The sequence below is a fragment of the Callithrix jacchus genome, chromosome 9 (genome assembly GCF_049354715.1).
Source record: "Callithrix jacchus isolate 240 chromosome 9, calJac240_pri, whole genome shotgun sequence".
NCBI classification, from domain to species: Eukaryota; Metazoa; Chordata; class Mammalia; order Primates; family Cebidae; genus Callithrix; species Callithrix jacchus.
The window spans coordinates 16831795-16849406 of NC_133510.1; the positions used below are offsets into that span (position 1 = coordinate 16831795).

General features: G+C 46.1%; 1 protein-coding gene across 4 annotated transcripts in view; it reads left to right on the forward strand.

Annotated features, from left to right (window-relative positions):
• PRMT8 (protein arginine methyltransferase 8) overlaps positions 1–17612 on the forward strand; it is a 100582-nt gene that overhangs the window by 27939 nt on the left and 55031 nt on the right. For all 4 annotated transcript variants that reach the window (XM_002752225.7, XM_009003423.5, XM_035255477.3 and 1 more), the window contains exon 2: positions 17242–17427. In XM_002752225.7, coding sequence (XP_002752271.1) covers positions 17242–17427 — 186 coding nt within the window. The remainder of the gene's footprint in view (positions 1–17241; positions 17428–17612) is intronic.

Below are 17612 nucleotides of genomic sequence, written 5' to 3' on the forward strand. Positions count from 1 at the left end.
AAATGTCTTAGGCCAAATGTCTCCTGATAGTACTTCTTAGGATAAGACAGTCCCTGAAAAAAACCTGAAATTGTCCCCTTACAAGTTGTTGTATTGGCTCCTGTATTTAGGTAGGATTACTAACCTTCCTACTATAAAGTTCAAAAGCCTATTTAAAAAAATCACATACTGGCCATATCCTCCATCCTGTCATCCCTTAGGTTAAAAAGAATTCTAACTCAAACACCGCCTCTTAAATTCACAGTTCACCTCTTCCAGCCTGGGATTACTTAATTTGGTGCTAATTAAGACTAAAAACCAAATCAAAACAAAACAAGGTTCACCCAAGCTGGGAAGGTCCCTATCAAGTGCTCCTAACCATTAAAACACCATACAAACAACTGAACAAGGGTCAAAAAACTGATTAAAAAAAAAAAAAAAAAAAAAAAAAACGAAAGAAAGGGAAAAGGGTAAATGGGAAGTGTATAAGTCACCTAAGAAATCCACCCTTAAAGCTAAGTCTAAGGAAAACCTAAAAGAAAGCTATTAGCAGGCTCCATCACTGGGGGTAGATGTGGTTACAATTAATCCTGTACCAGCGGTGAGAGGGTTCACAATTACTAAATGGAGCCTGAAAGAAAAAGAAATACCCAATAAACTAATAGTCAGGATAACTAAAACCATAAAGTTCAATGCCTGCCAAGTCTTACATTGTGAAAACTTAGAAAACCCAAGGCAGCTGTCACGAGCAAATACTATGTCCTGAAACAGGTCGCTATTGGGAAAAGCCATGTGCTAACTGAAATGAGGTCTGGTAAACCACCCAATTTCCAGACTAGGTGAGTCATTCCAAAAACAAACCCTTAAAAAATAAAATACATTTGTATAAGGACCCTACACCACCTCACTGTAAAAATTTAGAATGCAGTCCTAGATTAATCACCATAAACAACCTGGCTACTCTGAACCAGGAACCTTGGAGGTATGGATTAGGGAGAAATATCTCAGGAAGGGACCCTGTAGGGTGGTTAGTTTTAGGCTAGTCACCGACTCCACCCCAAGCCCACCCGGGATTACTATAACTCCCTGTCCCTCTACTTCCTTTAACCCACTAGACAATAACCCCAAGAGAGTAAAATAATTAAAATAACTAACTTAAGGCAACCTTAAAAAATTAAGACTGTCGGATTATAAATCATTCTACTATAAGGACACATGCATACAAATGTTCATTGCAGCACTGTTTACAATAGCAAAGACCTGGAACCAACCCAAATGCCCATGGATGATAGACTGGACTGGGAAAATGTGGCACATATACACCATGGAATATTATGCAGCCATCAAAAACGATGAGTTCACGTCCTTTATAGGGACATGGATGAACCTGGAAACCATCATTCTCAGCAAACTGACACAAGAGCAGAAAATGAAATACCGCATGTTCTCACTCATAGGCGGGTGTTGAACAATGAGAACACATGGACACAGGGAGGGGAGCCCTACACACTGGGGTCTGTTGGGGGGAATAGGGAAGGGACAGTGGGGGTCGGGAGTTGGGGAGAGATAGCATGGGGAGAAATGCCAGGTATAGGTGAAGGGGAGCAAGGCAGCAAATCACACTGCCACGTGTGTACCTACGCAACTATCTTGCATGTTCTTCACATGTACCCCAAAACCTAAAATGCAATTAAAAAAGAGAAGAAAAAAAAATTAAGACTGAATATGGGAGTGTAAATACCTGGGTTAAATGGGTCAAATTTTCAGTACTAGCTCTTAGTAAGAGCAACCATTACGCATGCTCTACTGGGCAGCCTTAGTATATATATATGTGTATACACCATATTTTGTTTATCCATTCACCTATTAATGGACACTTGGTTTGCTTTAACGTTTTAGCTATTATGAAAAATGCTACTGTGAACGAGGGTGTACAAATATCTCTTGAAGAACATGCTTTCAATTACTTTGAGTATATATCTAGAAATGGAATTATGGGATCACATGGTAATACTATTCTTAACTTTTTGAAGAATGATTATACTGTTTTCCACAGCAGCCATAACAAACAGTGCACAAGAGTTCTGATTTCTTCACTTTCTTATTGTCTTTCTTTCTTTAAAAAAAATATATTAGCCACCTTCTGGGTGGGAGGTGGTATCTCATTGAAGTTTGGATTTGCATTTCCCTAATTACTAGTTCTATCCATTTTTGTTACAAATATTTTGCAGCTCTTTTATTAGGTGAATAAATGTAATTCCAAACATAACATTTGGAATTGTTAGGTCCTCTTGATTGACTCCTTTATCATTATAAAATGATCTGTTTCCTGGTAATATTATTTGTTCTGAAATATACATTGTTTGATATTAATATGGCTATTCCAGCTTTTCTTTCTTCAGAATTAACCTGATATATATCTTTCATGATCTTTTTACTTTCAAACTTTTACTATGTTAAAAGTGAGTTTTAAATAGAGTGACGTGGCTATTCGTAAAATCTAAAATGGCTCTAACCTCTACCTTTTTAATTGAAGTGTATAGACCATTTACATTTAATGTAATTACTGATGCAGTTGGGTTCAAACCTACCATCTTGTTATTTGTTTCTCCATTATCTGTTTTTTGTTATGCTTATCTTCCTTTTCCGCATTTTGGGGCAATCTATAACCTTTTGCACTTTTACAAACTGGCTACGTTAAGGTTTATGGTATGTGTATTGAACTTATCATCATCATCATCTACCTTCAAGTAATATTACAGCACCTTATATATAGGAATCTCTCTTAGCTGCAGGGGATACAATCCAAGACCTCTAGTGGTGCCTGAAATCAAAGATTGCACTGAACCATATATGTACTATTTTTTTTCATCTGTTAATCAAGAGAGCTAAGCCACTAAGTGACTAATGGGCAGGTAGCATATACAGCATGAATATGCTGGACAAAGGGATGATTCACTTCCTTGGTAGGACAGTGAGATGATGCAAGATTTTATCTTACTACTCAGAATAGTGTGTAATTTAAAACTTATGAATTGTTTATTTCTGGAATTTTCCATTTAATATTTTCAGATCATGGTTGACGTCTGGTAACTGAGACCATGGAATGCAAAGCCATAGATGAAGGGAGACTACTATATAAAAACCTTCAACGTTATGTCCCTTTTTGTCTTTGTGCTATTGCTGTCACTGATTTTATTCCTACATATGTTATAATTCTTACAAGATTAAAAAAAATTAAATAGTTAATGATCTTCTAAAGGGATTCAAATAATAAGAAAAAAAGCTTTTTATATTGACGCATATAGTTACCGTTTCCAGAGCACTTCATTCTTGGTGCAGACCCAGATTTCCAAGTGGTGTTTTTTCCCTTCTGTAGGATGTGCCTGTGAATGATAAAAATCTTTCAGTTTTTGTATGTTTGAAAAAGTCTTTAGTTTGCCTTCAATTTGTTGTTGTTGTTGTTGAGATGGAATCTCACGCTCTCACCCAGGCTGGAGTGCAGTGGCGCAATCTGAGGTCACTGCAACCTCTCTTTCCTAGGTTCACACAATTCTCCTGCCTCAGCTTCCTGAGTAACTGGGATTACAGGTGCACACCACCACATGTCGCTAATTTTTCATATTTTTAGCAGAGACAGGGTTTCACTATGTTAGCCAGACTGGTATCAAACTTCTGAGCTTGTGATCTGCCCACCTCGGCCTCCCAAAGTGCTGGGATTATAGGCATGAGCCACCAAGCCCAACCTACTTTGCCTTCATTTTTGAAAGATGTTTTCACTGGGTTTAGAATTCTAAGTTGACAGGTTTGTTTTTCTTTTTTTTTTAAATTTTTTTGGTTCTCTGAAGATGTTGCTACCTTGTCCTCTAGCTTCTTATGGGACATAAGCTTCTTATGGGAAACTGTCATTCTTATCTTAGTTCCTTTGTAAAATGTCCCCACTCCCTTCTACCCCTGCCGCTTTTAAGATTTCCTATTTATTAGTGGTTTAAAGCTATTTGATTGTGTACCTTGGTATAGCTTTTTAAATCCTTCTTTCTTCTTGTGTTCAGGGTTTGTTGGGATTTTTAGATCTATGGGTTTATGATTTTCATTAATTTGGAAGATGAAATTTTAAAGCCATATTTAAATATTTTTGTATCTCCTCTTCCTTCAGGTACTGCAGTTACATGCATATTAGGCTATTTGAAGTTGTCCCACAGCTCGGTGATATTCTGCTTAACTTTTGTTCAGTATTTTTTCACTGTGGGTTTTTTTGGATGATCTTTATTGCCTTGTGTTAAGTTCACTAATATTTTCTTCTGTAATGTCTAATCTGCTATTAACCTTATTCCGTGTATTTTTTTTTTTAATTTCATGTAGTTTTTATCTCTAGAAGTTCAATTTGGGTCATATATAAATCTCCCGTATCTCTACTTAACATTCTCAATCTTTCCTCCAACTTCCTGGACACATAAAATACAGTTATAATAAGTGCTTTAATGTCCTTATGTACTAATTTTATCATTTGTGTCATTTCTGGGTTCAGTTTTGTGTGGTTGATTTTTTTCTTCTTTACAGGTGTATTTTCTGGCTTCTTTGCAAGCCTAGTAATTTTTGACTGGATGCCAGACATTGTAAATTTTACCTCATTGGGTGATGGATATTTTTAAATATTTTATATTTCTAAGCTTTGTTTTGAGACACAGTTAATTTAGACAGTTTAATCCTTTTAGGTCTTGCTTTTAAGCTTTGGTGGGATTAGAGCTACCTTTGGGGCTGATTTTCCACTACTGAGGAGAATAACAACAAAACACCTCTTCTGAGCATTCGTGAATTATGAACTTTTTGCTCCAGCTGGGGAGGACAAGAACTATTTGTGGCTCTGTGAGGCCCACAGAGAAGTCCCTCTGTCATTTCAGTAGTTCTTTACCCAGGCTTTGGTAGTTTATTCCACATCCGTGGTTTGATCAGCCTCAGCTGAAGACTTGCAGGGAACTCGCTACAGATCTCTGACTACTCTTGTCTGTATAGTATTTTAATCTCAAAGACTTGTCATTGCAAACTTTATCTGCCTCGCTGTCCCCAAATTCCCACCTCCAACGCTTCTCCTGAGAGAGAGTACTGGGTCTACCTGGGTTCCTACTCGCTGTATGGCAGCCTGGATAATCCTTCTTGGCAGTAAGCTGGGGTAGTCTTAGTGTTTGCCTTGTTCATTTGCCATCTCTAGGGGGCTATGGTTTTCTGTTATCTGATATTATCTCAAAACCTATTATTTCTTATATTTGTCCTGGCTTTTTAACTCATTGTTGGATTACTTGGGAGTGCTTTAAAAAATCCAGTTTCTTGGAATCTGTATTGACTAATATGAGGCCGCCTTTGGAGCAGACCTGTGTATTACCCAGTGGCTGATGTTATTCCCTCTCCTTGCAATGCCAGTATTTTCAGTGAATATGTACATTGGAATTTCTGGCTAAAGTAGTCAGTCACTTCTGCTAAAAATCAGAGCAGAAATATATTTATTTGGAGTAGATGGGTTTGCTAGAATTAGGTGGAAGTTGTCTAGAAAGAGTCTACGGAAACCAGATGAGAATCTAGGTTAAGTTGGCATGACTATGATGTTGGCCAGCAACTTGTGGTTTTCTTTCTGTCTTATAACATGATTTTGTAGTTCACTTTTCTCCAGCCAGCAGCTCAAAGGCTGGATGATGGGCCCTGAGACTCTATGAGGAGTCAGCTCCTGGCTCCTTACCAGTTATGCTGCATGGGCTGAATCCTTCAGTCAGCTTCTCTGAACCACGGCATCATTACCTGTACGGAGGACTTACATTACATAGGTGCAAAGAGACGGTTGGAAAATGTCTAACAAATACACTTGGATCAGTACTTGAAGCCACTCATAGTGTGTGGAATTGTGGATGCTTAGTAAATGCATTATATGTTTGCAAGATATTTTCTTCTCCTAGAAATATCCTTATAATATCCAGGAGACAAGAAACTTCTTGGAAAAGACATTTTGAGTACCACTGAACCCTCCAAAGAGTATTGAGTATTATTGGGATTCTGGTGATTATTCTTCCCAATTTTGTCTTTCTTCCTGCCACCTTTCTACCCTCTCAAGGGAAGTGAATGCTCTCTGATCATATGGTGGGAAAGGGCCTCCTTCACTCAACTTTCATAATACATTTATGAAGGGCAACATTGACCCAGTTGAAGTGTAAGGGTACCATTATAATAATCTTTACGATTTAGCTTTATACTAAGTATTAAGACAGAAACACAGACAAATAAAATCTGGTTACTAGTCTGAAGGAGTTTACTTCTTGTTGTAGAAATAACACCTGCGATTGTGAGACAGTCTTCAGGAGACAATTTGCCAACAAAATAAATGGGAAAATAGCCAATAGTTTCAGATAAGCAGATGCCATAGGCGGTCAGAATAGGAGCAAGAGAGACCCAGGCACCAGGGGCTGGAGAAAATGACTGATTTTCAATCATGGCTGCCTTCCTAAAGATACCAATCCCATAATGCCCAGAAAGCTCAGAGGAAGAGGAGCAGGACCAAAGGTTTGAGAGTGGACAATGTGTAAGGGGAGCGGCCAGGGCCAAGCAGCCGGCAGAACAGGGCCCTACGGGCAGCCAAAGCCACTGTGTCCTGTGCCAGGAAAGGGCCCAGAGAGCATCTAAAGATAGCACCCTGGCACAGAGTCAGGTGGCGAGAACCAGCAGCCTGGTACTCCTGTAACACACGCTAGAATTTCCTCTGAATATTTACATACTCAGTGTCTTCCAGTCATTGCCAGAGCTGCACGGAAGAGGTAGGACAGAAAATCATTGCCATTTGAAGAAGAGGAAACTGAGGCTAGGGAAGGTTCAATGGCCTTTGCATAGGGACATGAACAGGGAAGGAGAGAAGCAAGTCCGGGACACACTGGCACTCTCTCTGGCTGTGCGCCTGTGGAGCACATACAGGAAAAACTCCTCTGAGACTCATGAGCGTAGCATAGGTCCCACAGGGATGAGCTGACCCAAATCTGGGACTAAAAGTGTAGTCTAACTCCAGGCAAGGCGAGGGTAAGAGAGGACACACTGGCTGTGTCTTTCTGCACATCTACCTATAAAGGAGAGTGGAGAAGCCGAGGCTCTGTAACCCCCTTCAAGTTGAAGGAGGGGAGGAGGATCCCTTGCCTTGGGGAGGGAAGGAGGAAAGGGAGGGGAATGCACAGGGAAGTCTGCTTTTAAGCCCATTAAAGAGGAAGAACCAAGAGCAAAGCATCCAATTAACCTGACATCTCTTGCAGCCAAAATATCTGAGGATATAAGAAGCGAATTTAATATGTGGAGGCTTGGGAGGCAAGTGACTAATAGTGGAAAACAGCCCCAGTTTACTTAAAAAATAGGTCAGGCCCAACAAATCTGATAGATTCCCTCTCAAGCACTTACGATCCAGGAGACAGAGGGAATGCTGTGTGGGTGCAATGCCATTTTGATCTGAGACAGACATTGCTATTGTACCACAGACAGCCAGGGCTGGCAGGAGGCGCCCGTGCACAGCGTGCAGCTGCAGAGAGCGGCCTTCATGTCGGGCCTCTCAGTGACCCTGATCAGGACAGCGAGTCCCTACCAGTGACCCATCCAAGATCACAAAGCCTGAAGGTAGCAGCACCCACACCCAATTCCAGCCCTTCCGCTGTTAGAGCTGAAGTGCTCTTCGTGGCCTTGGGTGCCTCTCTTCCAGGTATTTTTGGCACAGCTCTGGGAATCTCGGTGGCTCTGAAGCAGCACCAGGCTGCTATCTGAGGGCTATGACAGAGCTCAGGGCTTCAGAGAGGAAGAGGGAAGGCCTGAAGCTGTCCTCAGCACTGTCAGGACAGGGTTCCTAGGCACCGGTTGGGGAGCCTGTTAACATGAGCAGGGCAGGACTGATCCCCACCCTGATTTCATTGGTCTGTGGTGGGCGGGAGATCCATCAGCGATAGCCCACATGGATTATAAAACAGAAACACTGTTCAAAATCGGAGCCTAGATTGTTTCTAATTTCTAGAGATGTTTATAGATCTCAGGAAAAAGTGTGCCACAGCCATAAATGTGGTAGTAGTGGTAGACGCCCTGATTTCCTTTAGAAGATTCGTTTTGGCTGGGCGCGGTGGCTCATGCCTGTAATCCCAGCACTTTGGGAGGCCGAGGCCAGCAGATCATGAGGTCAAGAGATCGAGACCATCCTGGCCAACATGGTGAAACCCCATCTCTACTAAAAAACACAAAAACTAGCTGGGTGTCGTGGTGCACGCCTGTAGTCCCAGCTACTCAGGAGGCTGAGGCAGGAGAATTGCTTGAACCCAGGAGGCAGAGGTTGCAGTGAGCCGAGATCATGCCACTGCACTCCAGCCTGGCGCCTGGCGACAAAGCAAGACTCTGTCTCAAAACGGAAAAAAAAAAGGAAGATTCATTTTATATAATATGTATACACTCTGATAAAATCATTTATTTCAGCATTTTAAAGACTTAAAAGTATAGCAATTAAGAATTCTCTTTACATAATCCCGGCACTTTGGGAGGCCGAGGCAGGCAGATCACCTGAAGTCAGGAGTTGGAGACCACCATGTTGGAACATGGTGAAACCCTGTCTGTACTAAAAATACAAAAGTTAGCCATGGTGGCATGCACCTGCAATCCCAGCTAGTCAGGAGGCTGAGACAGGAGAATCCCTTGAACCCAGGAGGTGGAGGTTGCAGTGAGCCAGTGTCACACCACTGCACTCCAGCCTGAGCGACAGAGCAAGACTCGGTCTCAAAAAAAAAAAATGATTCCGTGGAATACGATATGGAAAAGTGCTATTCTAGACCAGTGGTTTTCAAACTTTATGGTATATCAGAATCACCTTCTGGGTCCCATCCCAAAGTTTCTGATTCATTGGTTTCCATCCTGCAAGGCCTGGGAATTTGCATTTCTAACAAGCCCCCAGGTGATGCTGGTGGTCTGGAGACCTCACTTCGAGAGACACTGCCCTCTGTAAGCCCTGGCTCAGCCGAGGGTCCTGAGAGGCCTCCCAGAGCGGGAGGGTGGAGACTGAGAGCAGTTGACAGCAGGACCTAAGAGAAGGGGCTTCCAGGAAACACGGCCTTGAAGGGGCTTGACTGTAAGGTAAGAAACCCCTGTGTGAGGATGGGCTCTGCCAAGATCCCAGAGCTAGAGTCAGAGATACTATAAAACAGGGCGTTCCGGACGGGGACAGCCGGCCCTCTGTGACAGGCATCAGTGGCTGGCCTTGCCCCAACATCCAGGCCTGGAAAAGGCAGATCTGGAGAGCATCTGTGCCTAAGAAGCCAAGTCCTGTGAAGGGCATGAGGCTGACTACTGAAGAACGAACCAGAGCAAGGCAGGGAGCCCAGGAGGCCACGCAGAACGCAACACTGTCTCGCAGGACTGGGAACACCCAGACCAAGCTTTTCCAACCTGCAGCCTACCCACAACCCAGGGTGGCTTTGAACATGGCCCAACACAAATCCACAAACTTTCCTAAAATATTATGAGATTTTGTGTGTGTGTGTGTTTTAGCTCATCAGCAATCATTAGCGTATTTTATGGGTGGCCCAAGACAATTCTTCCAATGTGGTGCAGGGAAGTAAAAATATTTTGACCCTCCTCCCCTTTACCCTGAGACTCTGGGCTGCCAGCCCCTAGGGGAAGAATCAGCAAGCTAGAGCTACCTACCCTAGCACAGTACGTCCCTCTGGGGGTGCTGACTTCATCTTCCATCCCCGATGATAAGACATAGGGGTGCAGGAGAGTAGAGAGAAGGTGGACATAGGGCCCTCTTGGCCAAAGGCAGGGAATAAAGCCATACATTTGCTTTCTTAGGTGATAGGAAAGGTCCCAATGCCCAGCAGAGCCCTTGCTTGTCTTTCTGCTGCCTGACATTTCACATAAGAATGTTTTTTTATGCAAACCTCTGGTCCCTATCTAAAGGCAGGCAGATGGTGCTAGAAGAGCTAACCCTTTGTGTGATTATCCACAACAGGAGCCACAGCTTAGATCAGAGCCTGGTGGGTAAACATGGGGTGCAGAGAGGTGTGTTGCGTGTCTAAGGGCGGCACTGGGCAGAGGGGCTAGCGTGAAGATGCGCAAGGAGGGAAGAAGGTGAAGGAGGTGGGCAAAAGCGGGGTGAGGCCCACGCTGGAAACCTTCTGCCACCCCTGTGGTGTTCCCTCCGGCTGCGACCTTCTTTCTTCCCTCCATGGGCCCTTTAGGCTAGGCAGGTGGCTGCTGAGGACAAACGACTCAGGTTAGAAAAAGCTCTCTTGACATTTGGAGAACAGAGCAGGATTTGGCTCCTCTAGTGGAGCCTCTTGTTCTCAGGAAAATCATTTTAAAGCTTGGGCTGGTGCCAGCAGGAGCCATTTATAGCCCAAAGGGCTTGGGTTAGCTTTGGCTGCCTGGTGCAGAGAACGCTGGCTTCTCTCTGCCCTCTGCAGCCTGCCTTCCCCCTTTGGATGTCCAGCACCGTCACTCTCCCTCCGTGAAGCCTCTCTTTCCTCTCCTCCATCACCTCCTTCCTGCTTTCTTGGAGGTTCCAGTTCCAGATCCACCTCTGGATCTAGATTCCCCTAGGTGAGCCTGAACAAATCCCTTGCCTTCTGTGGGCCTCAGCACCCTGACATCTGCACCCTGCACCCTGACACCTATTGTCTGCCCTCATTAAACTCTGTCACCTCAGGGAAGTGCCTGTCTGTGCCTATCTCCACCAAAGCTCTGTCCTTTGTCTAGTCATTGCCTGTTAACTCTCTGCCCTCAAGACTGGGCTTCCTGCCTGGGCCAGCTGTGTTACCCATTTCTGAGCACAGAGCCTGGCTCCTGGCTCCTGGCAGTAGCTAAGTTAAGCTTGGTTGGGCCAAACTGAGCTAACTATGACATCAATTTCAAGAGCACAGGCTTTGGCATAAAACAGATACTGGTTGACATATTGGCTGTGCTGTTTGCTATCTCTGGGCACTGGCAAATGCCTGCACTTTGTAAGCTTTAGTTTCCTCATTTGTAAATGTCAGTTACTACGAGGATTTCATGAAATGGTGTCTATCTATAAAGCACTTGGCGCCGTGTCTGGGGAACAGTGGTCTCTCAGTCAATTTTAGGTCTTATCACCATCGTCATCATCTGCCATCTACCCTCATTTTCAAGGGACGTGGGTTAGGTCAAACATGCTCCCCCGAATCCCCACCCCTGCTTGTGGAAATCTGACCGTCACTTCAAGGACCAGCTCACATGCTCACATGCCCCTTCTTCAGGAAGCCATCTTCCTCCTGTCTCTAGCTCTGCTGCTTCCACAACTCTCTATCTCTGCATTTAGTGACCCAGGGCTTGTTCACCCTAGAAGATTGGGTAGACTAAGATGACTGAGTTTTATTTGTTGGGGACAAAAACTGCGCTGAAGCTGCCCTGGGTAAGGCCAGTCTGGAGGCAGAACACCGAGTTGGGGGAGTCCTGATCAGCCGCTGGCATGGCGGGTATAAGGCAAATCACAAGTATTGACAGTGGAGGGTGATTCTCAGCAGATCAGGGAGGCAGACAACATTGGGAGACCTCCAGCAATTAGCAATGCCCTAGGCCTGGGTCCTTGGGTGGAGGTGCAGAAAGAGCAAGGCAGGGCACTTTCTCTGCACTGGGGCCCAAGAACCTGGCGAGACGAGGCCACAGACGACGGTGCAGAAACAGGTACCACAACCAACTCCAGGCGGAGCAGGCAGGGCCAGACCTCCAGGGTGATGTGGGCACAATCACCCTGGAGGTGACTGGGGACACTGGATTGTCCAGTGGGGAGGGAATTGGGCACAGAAAGCAAATTGGAGCTGAGATAGCGGCAGCTGTGGGCAGACCAAGGCACTGATGTTGAGCGTCCAGCTGCCCATCCGAGTGTGATTTCAAATCCTTTTGCTGATCTCTCAGCCTATGTATACAAGATTGGAGTTTGCAAGTTGCCTTCACTCGGAGACTCTGCTTGCCCGGTGTGGCTCAAGGAGGAGTCGAGCCTTTGGACTTTACAGGGAAGACCACCGGCATCCCCCAAGACCATCTGCTGTGCTCCTCAAGTCTCAAGAGCCTTCAGTTGTGGCTGAACAATCATCTGTAGCTCATCTGAGATGCCTCTGGATTCCTATAAGGGTTCCAATTTGCCTGTATGGGATCCATAGAATGCCCATATGCCTCTTGTTTCTTCCACACGGCTGGCATGGTGCCTCGCTCTTGTAGAAGTTCAGGAGGTAGTTGTAGAATTAAAAGCATCACCCCATGTAGCTGAATGTTCGGGGATCACAGGCCACGCTGCTTCCCACTCACTCCCAGCCTCCAGGGGGAAGGCAAGCCTATCAGCCAATGGACAGAGTGCCAGGCTGAGGAGCAGGGTCTGGGCCAGTCTTTTCTTTGTCCCCATGACCTGTGGCTATTGAACTGAATGCCCCCAAATCCACACATCCCTCTGCCTTCTGCATGGCACATGGCACACACTTCATAAGCTGGCAGACACTTCATAAGCTGGCTGTTGAGGAAAGTCTCAGGGAGCCCTATGGAAAAGGAAGCCTTGGAATCAGAGTTGAATGACAGCTCACAGGTGCTAGAGGCCCCTGTGACCTTGACCCTGCATAATGCCCAGACCAGTTAGGACTTTTTCTTTTCCTTAATATATTGAAATGGAGTCTATACTGGGGTCAGCATCACACACAGAGCCTTCGTCCCTAGAGGTGAAGTGATCTGCACAGCTTCCTGAGCGCAGGATCCTCCTTGGCGGCTGAGGTTGGGAGGGCCCCAGCCAGGCTGGATGAAGGTTGACTTTGTTTCGGAGCCTTGATTGGACACTGGAGTGCAATGCTCAGGCCACACATCCTCAGAGAAAGGGCAGCCCAGAAGTGGCAGGAGTGAGGACACATCCTCCCAGCTTCACTGTTTGCCTCCGTGTCCCCAAGCCTCTCTGCCTGGTCTCCTGGTGCCTCCAAGGTCCTGGTAGGAGGTCCTGTCCTAGCTTCTCTCTCAGGCCCATCCTCTCTCTCCTCTACCTTCCTTCCCCTGGAGTCTGTCTACCTGCACCCTTTCAGCAGTCACAGGTGGCTATTGACAAAGCAGTACATATGAACGGCATACATTTTAGAAAATATAAACATGCACAAGAAAGAAAAGAATGAACTCTTCACAACCCAAACCCCTAAAGCAATCACCAACAATCCCGGCACCTTCTGAGTCCCCTCTCTTCACACGCAGGCGTGAACAGGCTTACATTTTTTAAATGCGACCCCACTGTCTATTTTTCTCCCACTTGTCCTCCTCAACCAGCAATTTGTCATGATCATATTTTTGTGTCTTCGGACACTCTTCCCAATACTTCTAATGGCTGCAGAGTATTGTAGTGTGTGGCCACACCACAGTTTAATGTTTTGCTTTGTGGAACATTTAAGTTGACTCCTATCTTTTGTCAGTAAGGACAGCGTTGTCATGAAATTCTTAACAGCTACATCGTTATAATTATCCGTGATTCTCTCCTTAATACGAAGTCCACAAAACTTTAATTGCTAGGTGAACGGATTTGTGCTCTTTAGCACTTTAAATAAATTTTACCAAACTGCTTTCTAAAAGTCTTGACCTATTTTCATTCCCACTAGAAATGTGTGAAAGTGCCTATTTATCTGCAGCTCTCACATATGCAGTGCTTTGGTAGTTTTGGTGGGAGAAGAGCTTACCTGGCATTTAAGAACCGTAAGTTTTTAACTTGAATTTACCTGATTTCTAGTGAGGTTTAACGTTTCTGCTGCACATTAACTTGCCGTTTGTGTTTCACACGTACTTGCCTCATGTGAATAGACTATCAAACCCTTTCCCCAACGTTACATTGTGGGTGTTCATCTATTTTTGCACTGGCTTATAAGAGGTCTCTACGTATTAAGGGTGTTAACGTTTGTCTGCCATATATGCTCAAATGCGCTCCTCGGTCTGCCATTTGCCTTTAACTTTGTTTATGGTATTTATTGCCTGGAACCGTGTTAATGCCTTACTAGACATCTTTTCTTATATGACTCAACGGCATTTCCAACTCTGCATATCCAAACTGAAATTCATTATTTCTCCCCACCCCACCCTGCTCTGCCTGCTGACTGGCTTATTTTTGTTAATGTCACCACCATTTCCCTAGTCACCCAGGCTTGAAATTTGAAGTCGTCTTTGATTCCATCTCCTCTCTCTTCCCCTGTGTGTCGTCAGCTGCCAAAGCCTCTGGAGTCTATTTCTGCGCTTCTCTGGCAGGCAGCCCCTTGGACATTCCAGTAGTTGAGGATCTCATTATTTCTCGACTGGACTTTGAAAATAGCCCCCAAAGTTCATACCTTCCCTCTCCTCCATTTTCTTCTTCTCCTTGACCCCATCCCGAGCGCTGCTACCAAATTGACCTTCCTAAAGCAGAGCCCAAACACGGAAGTCGGAAGTCGCCAGTTCCCTGGTTACAAACTGACAATAGCTCCCCGTTGTCTTTTGTATTTAATTACAACCTCTCAGCCTGGACATAATTTCCTTTCAGCTGAATCTCTCACTGTCTCAGCCACGCAGCTCCCAAACAAACTCACTGCTCTCCTGCCTCTTTGTTGCTCAAGCCGTCCCTTCCTCCACCTGCCAAAATCCACTGAAAAAGCTCCCACCTGACCCCACCTCCTGCTATCCCAGGGCTTCCTGACTCTTTGCATTCAAGTGAACTCTCTTTCCTGTGACCCTCCAGAACAATTTGCTTGAACTTCTCTTGAAGGACAAATCTTATTCCAGCGTCCATCAGAGACACTAAGGGACTTAGGATCTAGGAGACAGGGTCCTTGGAGGGCACGGTTCCCATACGTCTCTGTTTCTTCCATGGGACCTGTGCGGTTCCCAGCTGTTGTAGATGTTCAGTAGGTAGTCGTGGAATCAGAAGGAACACCCCATGTAGCTGAATGTTCAGTGATCACAGGCCATGCTGTTTCCCACACTCCCAGCCTCCTGGGAGTCTTAGCCTGTGGAGTCTCAGGAAGCACATGGGAAAGGGGGAGCCTTGGAACCAGAGTGGAATGACGGCTAAGAGGTGCTGGAGACCCCTGTGACCTTGACCATGCACAATGGCCAGACCAGCTAGGACTTCTTCCTCTTCCTTAACATGTTTAAATGGAGTCAATATTGGGGTCAGCTTCATGCACGGAGCCTTCTCTGGCTTTAGAGGTGATTCCGCAGGCTGCACAGGAGTGTGCAATTGACACAGGCTATTTTTAGCCTCCCACAGACCGTGACCAACATCGCAAGCTGAGGGTGGGTACACCTGCTGAATTCTAATGAGGCAGCCCCACTCGCCTCTGCCAGCCCGCCTGGGATCTCACCAACCTGAAATCTGATGTTGCTAAACTGGGATATGTGTTTATTTCCCAAGTGTGGCAGCCTAGATACACTGGGAAAATGGGACCATCCCACTCCCCCCTGCTCACTCCCCTGCAGCCCTGGACACCGGACAGTCTGGAGGCTGTGCTGAATGATTCCGGGGAGCAGATGAAATCACTTGGCTTTCTTGATCTTGCTGTGTCCTAGGACCTCCCCCCCCAACCCGTTTCCCTTGTTAGAAAGGAGACAGTAAGTCTGAGCTGACCCAGCTCACTGATGAGAAAATCGAGACATAGAATAAGGACATGATTGATGTAACAGTAATAATGAGCACTTACTATGTGCCAGCCTGTTCTAACGCCTTTCTTACTTCCATAGTAAGTGCACATAGTTAGTGCGGAATCACCTCTAAAGCCAGAGAAGGCTCCGTGCGTGAAGCTGACCCCAATATTGACTCCATTTAAACATGTTAAGGAAGAGGAAGAAGTCCTAGCTGGTCTGGCCATTGTGCATGGTCAAGGTCACAGGGGCCTCCGGCACCTCTTAGCTGTCATTCCACTCTGCTAACTCCTCCAAACTTTTGGACAAATTTTTCAGGTAGGTTTTATTATGATTTGTGTTCTATAGAGGAGGAAAAGCTGAGGCACAGTGATGACAAACGATTTCCCAAGGTCACACAGCCAACAAGTGCTGGGTTTCAGAGTCAGGCAGGTTTCAGCCACTTTGCTAACTGCCTCCTAGTATCTGTTTTTAATTTCACTAGAGTCGGGATAGGATCCAGGAGCCTGGATTCCCAGCCCCAGAGGACTGACTGCTAAATCATACTCCTTTTTGATTTTTCAAATTCTACCCTGCTTTGAGGCCTTTACCATGCCTTGCACATCTGGGTCTCCTGCACTCCAGGGAGAGGGGGTCTCCTGGGAAAACTGCTTCTGTTGCAGCCTTGAGCTTCTGGTCTCCAATTGCTGTCCCTGGGTGCCAGAAGCTCTCTGGACCCCCATCTCCTTCTCCCTGCTCCCCCTAGCCTGTGGAGGACCAGGGAGCAGATGGCGATGGGCAGTAGCAGTGGGTATAGAGCTGGGCTGGGCCTCAGGACTGGGGCACCCAGGAATAGCAATAATTGGTCATGTGGAGACCATCAGTGTGGGTATCCACAGTGCTGAATCCAGGGTAGAACTGTGAATCAGAAACTAGGAGCAAGACAGCAGGTGGGAGACACCAGAACCTAAGAGACACATCTGCACTGTGGGGACCAAATCCTTCTGGAGCTTGATGCTACCTGTTGAGTGGAGAGAAACGCATGGGTTCACCTTCCTGAGGACGCAGGTGGGACTTTGTTTCATCTAGCAGACCTTACTACGTGCCTGGCCCTTTTCTAAGCACTTCAAATACAAACTTGTGTAATCCTCCGGACAACTCTAGGAGGCAGGGACCATTTTATTCCCATGTTAGAGACAAGGAAAGCGAGGCATTGGGAAGTTCGGAGGTTTGCCCAAAGTTGTAGAGCTGGGAAATGGCAGAGCTGGGATCCAGCTCTGGAATCCACACTCTTAGCCACCGTGCTGTGCTATGCACCTCTCCCTTTACCGAATGCTTCCTGTTTGCCTTCAAAGGAAGACACTATCTCCCCGTTTCACAGTACACAAACTGAGGCCTGCATTTGCTCAGGTCACCCAACCAATAAGAGCTGAGAGTAGGTGAAATCCAGGTCTATGTGGCTCCTCCGTGGCCTGCCATGCAGCAGATCATAGCCAAGAGCCCCGCTGCCGGGAGCTGGAAGGGCTCACCTACCTCCCTTTCAGGAAGGGCTGCTGTGGCCTCAGGGAGCGGGGAAGGAAAGAGGACCACCAGCCCCCGCAGGCAGAACCTCGTTGTCCCTCCTAACACCGCACCTCCTTCTCTTTCCCTCAGGTGAACAGCCCCCCCTCCCAGCCCCCTCAGCCCGTCATCCCTGCTAAGCCCGTGCAATGCGTCCATCATGTGTCCACTCAACCCAGCTGCCCAGGACGGGGCAAGATGTCCAAGCTGCTGAACCCAGAGGAGATGACCTCCAGAGATTATTACTTCGACTCCTACGCCCACTTTGGGATTCATGAGGTAAAGTCTCCTGAGCAGGCGCTAATGGGGCGAGGCTGACTCTGCTGTTTTGTTGTGTTCAGAGGCAGCACGGTGCGTTCAACTCCTTGCCATGGTAAAGTGAGTGTTCCCGGCATCCCTGAATCCTCTGACCCTTTCTCCAACCTTGGGATACCCTCTGGGAGGGGGCCAGGCCAGGCCTGGAG